The 3,492-nt window shown below is 31.0% G+C and overlaps 1 protein-coding gene across 1 annotated transcript; it reads right to left on the reverse strand.

Moving 5' to 3' along the window:
- Positions 1,520-3,165, reverse strand: LOC109342918. Its single transcript, XM_019580982.1, has 2 exons — positions 2,459-3,165; positions 1,520-1,940 (listed from the first exon to the last, which is right to left on the reverse strand). Exons 1-2 carry the CDS (start codon positions 2,535-2,537, stop codon positions 1,783-1,785), a joined length of 237 nt encoding a protein of 78 aa, XP_019436527.1. The 5' UTR covers positions 2,538-3,165; the 3' UTR covers positions 1,520-1,782.

Raw genomic sequence — 3,492 nt, forward strand, 5'->3', positions numbered from 1 at the left:
TATATTATCTCTTCAAAATTTCCTTGGTCCTTTTTGTTATAAACATATAACTAATATACAATCACGAAGGGCTCAATTAGTAATTAGTTAATTACCATTATAATCAGTAGCTTTCATAATCACGGCATCAAGGGCAAGGCCATTTCTAATTGAATTTCGCGTTAGTGAAAAAAGTGGAAGAAGCGAAATTGGGTGATATAATTTAATGAAAGGAATTTATTTTACATTTGTTTGTTTATGCTTAAAATTAAGCGAGTTTAGATTTGTAAATAAGTAATTTTCTTTTTATATTTTTTATTTTAATATTAAAATCAAAGTAGTATTTGCTATTGTAATTTGTTTTTTTGTATTTTGTTTCTCTATTATTCATCATACTTATACGTTGAGTAGTTTTAGATTTTCTAATGTGCATAGGAAGAGTATTCTCATAACTAAAGACTAAATTTCTTAACGATTGGTTATGAAAAAGTCAAATCAAACCTTATTCCACTTCCCAAATCATATTAATTTATCTATCATTCTAATATATATAAGGGGTGCCACATGTAAGGTTATTATACAATACAAGAGTCACACCAATAACATATAAGATCATAATATATTGTATTAGCTTATACTATATGTCTCTATAACATACCAAATGGAGCTAAAGGTATCTAAACATGGATACATGCTGTGTTAGTCTATAGAGTTGTCACAATATTTTTGACAAACAAATCCTTCAAGTGAGTCCAAAAAATATAATTTTACTTATTTTCCAACCACATCTTAGACATCCCAGTCCTGCAACTAAATTCTAATATGCATTCTCAATCTTGCTCTATCCATTTCTACTCTAACTATACCAAGTAAAACTATTAGTTGCGCTTAGGTGATTTCATAAATTAATGGTTTTCCGTTTCGGTTAGTCATGCATCCCTTTTGATGTGTTAAGTGAATGTTTGATTAAACAAATGATTGAAAGATCTTTCATACCTAAGATTACTTACTACAGTAGTACTAATTACTAAATCATGGGAAACAACTATACTTGGTTAAAAGTGGTCAAATGTTTTTTATGATATATACTATTTAACAAACTTCCTTGTACAACTGTGTAGCACAATTCAATGTTTATGATGGGTTGGAATGACGGGGACACTTATGGAAGTTCCATTTTTATCAGGAAGAGTGAAGTGTTATAGATGAAACATCACCAAAATCTTAAGACAATAATTCTGAATATTTTTTATTGATAAACTTTTTTACTAATGTGAGACTTTACACATGAATAAATTCAAACAAGATAAGTTATGTCCACATATTTCACTGTTTCAATTCATTTACCAACAGGCATTATTAGTATAAGAGTTGAGTTGGCTTCAAATATTCCAAGATGTTGAAAGAACTACCACATATATTGATCACACTTCAGAGTTTCCAACCTTGTTTATTCTCCACAGATTAATTATGAAAATTGGAGATATAATCACAATAAACAGTGAAAGAAACATGTAAGGTCTGCATAGGGATAATATAATTGGTGCTGCTCAAAACTTTGAAAATACCCCTTAAGTTCTATTACTTCAAAAACGATATATATGTACATGAGGTCTCTAAATATATGATTCAAGTGCTTCTTCCTCAACACAAGTCGGTGATTGAAGTGCGGATTTTCCTAGCTTTTTAAAGACTTCAGACAATATCTATACATTAAGTCGTTGAAAATAAAATTGCACAATAATTAAGCTCTATGGATTGGTGCTTTTATACCAAAAAAATTTAAGGAAAAAAATTGGGACTTCAATTATGGATTGGTGGGTTCTTTTTGGCAGGTGTGTAGTCCATTGTATCCACGGCATCACTGCTATTATGTGCCCCTTCATTGTTATTCGGCTTAAACATTTCACTAGTTTGACCCTTATCAACTCCAATATCACTAGTCTCTCTCAAACTTCTAGCTGCAAACGAAACCAAAAGAAAATTAGCATCACATAAATGATAGACTAAAGCTTGCTTGTGTGGTGCCAAGAATCAATTTTCCCAAAAACTTAAGTTGCCCCCTTAAGCTATAATTCCTTTGACTTAAGGCATGGATTATGTACCTACCCATCATATATTGTGCTCAAACCTAACTTCTTTTATTTATTTAGAAGAACAATGAAATTTAACTTCTTTTATTTACTTAGAAGGATAAGAATGAAAATCGTGGATTTATGATCATTTGGTTCTAAGGGCTTTTAATACCATATCAGAAAATTTTCCTAAGAACTTTTCCAAATAGATGTTTTTGTATATATAACTTTTACCTAAGTAAGTAAAAAAATCATTTCCAAGATTTGAACACATTTATTTTCAGGTCAGAAGACACCAACCTTACTATTACATAGAAGTTTATCCGTCATATTATATAATACATTATAAAATCTAATTTGGCAAGACCATATAGTTAGGTAAACATGAAAACTAATAAGCTCACCTTTAGCTGTCATGGAGATGAAGCAAAAGAAAAGAAGAGCAACCAGAAGAAACCTTTTGCTTGGTAGTAACATAGCCATCCTAATTGAATATGTGGTATTATAAATGATAAACCTTGCACTTCCACAATATATGGCCTAGTAGCCCCTCTTTTTATAGGCAAGGATTTAAGTAGTTGCCAAGAGGGGTGCACTCATCCAAGGACAAGAAAAGATTATGGTTGTGATTTAGGTTCAAATCAATGTCTCCTTCTTTGTCCTCCTTGAAAGTGACAACACTTTGCTTGAAATACAGGATCCAAGTTAAGAACATAACTGGTTTATGGTTCCATTCCCTTAATTTTTCTTACTTGGCACTTTGTGTCCCCCAACATTTCACACTGTACATGTATTAACCAAAGATCTAGCTTTAACCAAATATACCCCCCAACCAAAACAAAAAGCCTATAATGAAAAAGTGGTAAGACACAAAAGACGTTTTTGAAGGGAGGGGCTCCATCCTTATTTTATGGAATACCCTACGTACAAGGGACTTTGTAAGGGTATGTATTATTATGAACAAAGGATTAAAGCAACCACCTGACCCCTCTGCAATCTCACAAGATAGATAGGGTGAATTGTTGAATTTCAGTTTTCCCTACATATATATACTGACAGATACTGACAGACATGGATAATTGCACATGCAATTTATAAAACATTTTTCTTTTGTTTTAGTATAAGAGATGGCACATATTTATACATATGTCTACTATAATAGCTAGTGTATGAGAGTTGCTAAAAGGTATCACCACATATATTTTATTTATATATAGATATATATAATTGATCATACATTAAACAATGATCTCCATATATGGGACAATGATCTTTTGTTATAAATCGTGTCTTCAATCAAGTCCTAGACCAATAATATTAAAGTAAAAATATAAAAAATAATGAATATTTCATTTTTTTTAATTAACATAACATGTTTTCATTAGTCCGGGAAACACCATTTGAGATGGCAGATGCTTGTCCATGATAGACAAGTGTA

This window comes from Lupinus angustifolius, chromosome LG01, assembly GCF_001865875.1.
Source record: "Lupinus angustifolius cultivar Tanjil chromosome LG01, LupAngTanjil_v1.0, whole genome shotgun sequence".
Classification (NCBI taxonomy): Eukaryota; Viridiplantae; Streptophyta; class Magnoliopsida; order Fabales; family Fabaceae; genus Lupinus; species Lupinus angustifolius.

What these genes read in the sequence shown, in the direction of transcription:
- LOC109342918 (XM_019580982.1), bottom strand. Translation starts at nt 2,537, where the DNA reads ATGGCTATGTTACTACCAAGCAAAAGGTTTCTTCTGGTTGCTCTTCTT. An exon ending in CATCTCCATGACAGCTAAAG is followed by an intron (nt 1,941 to 2,458) that starts GTGAGCTTATTA and finishes TTTCGTTTGCAG; the next exon opens with CTAGAAGTTTGAGAGAGACT.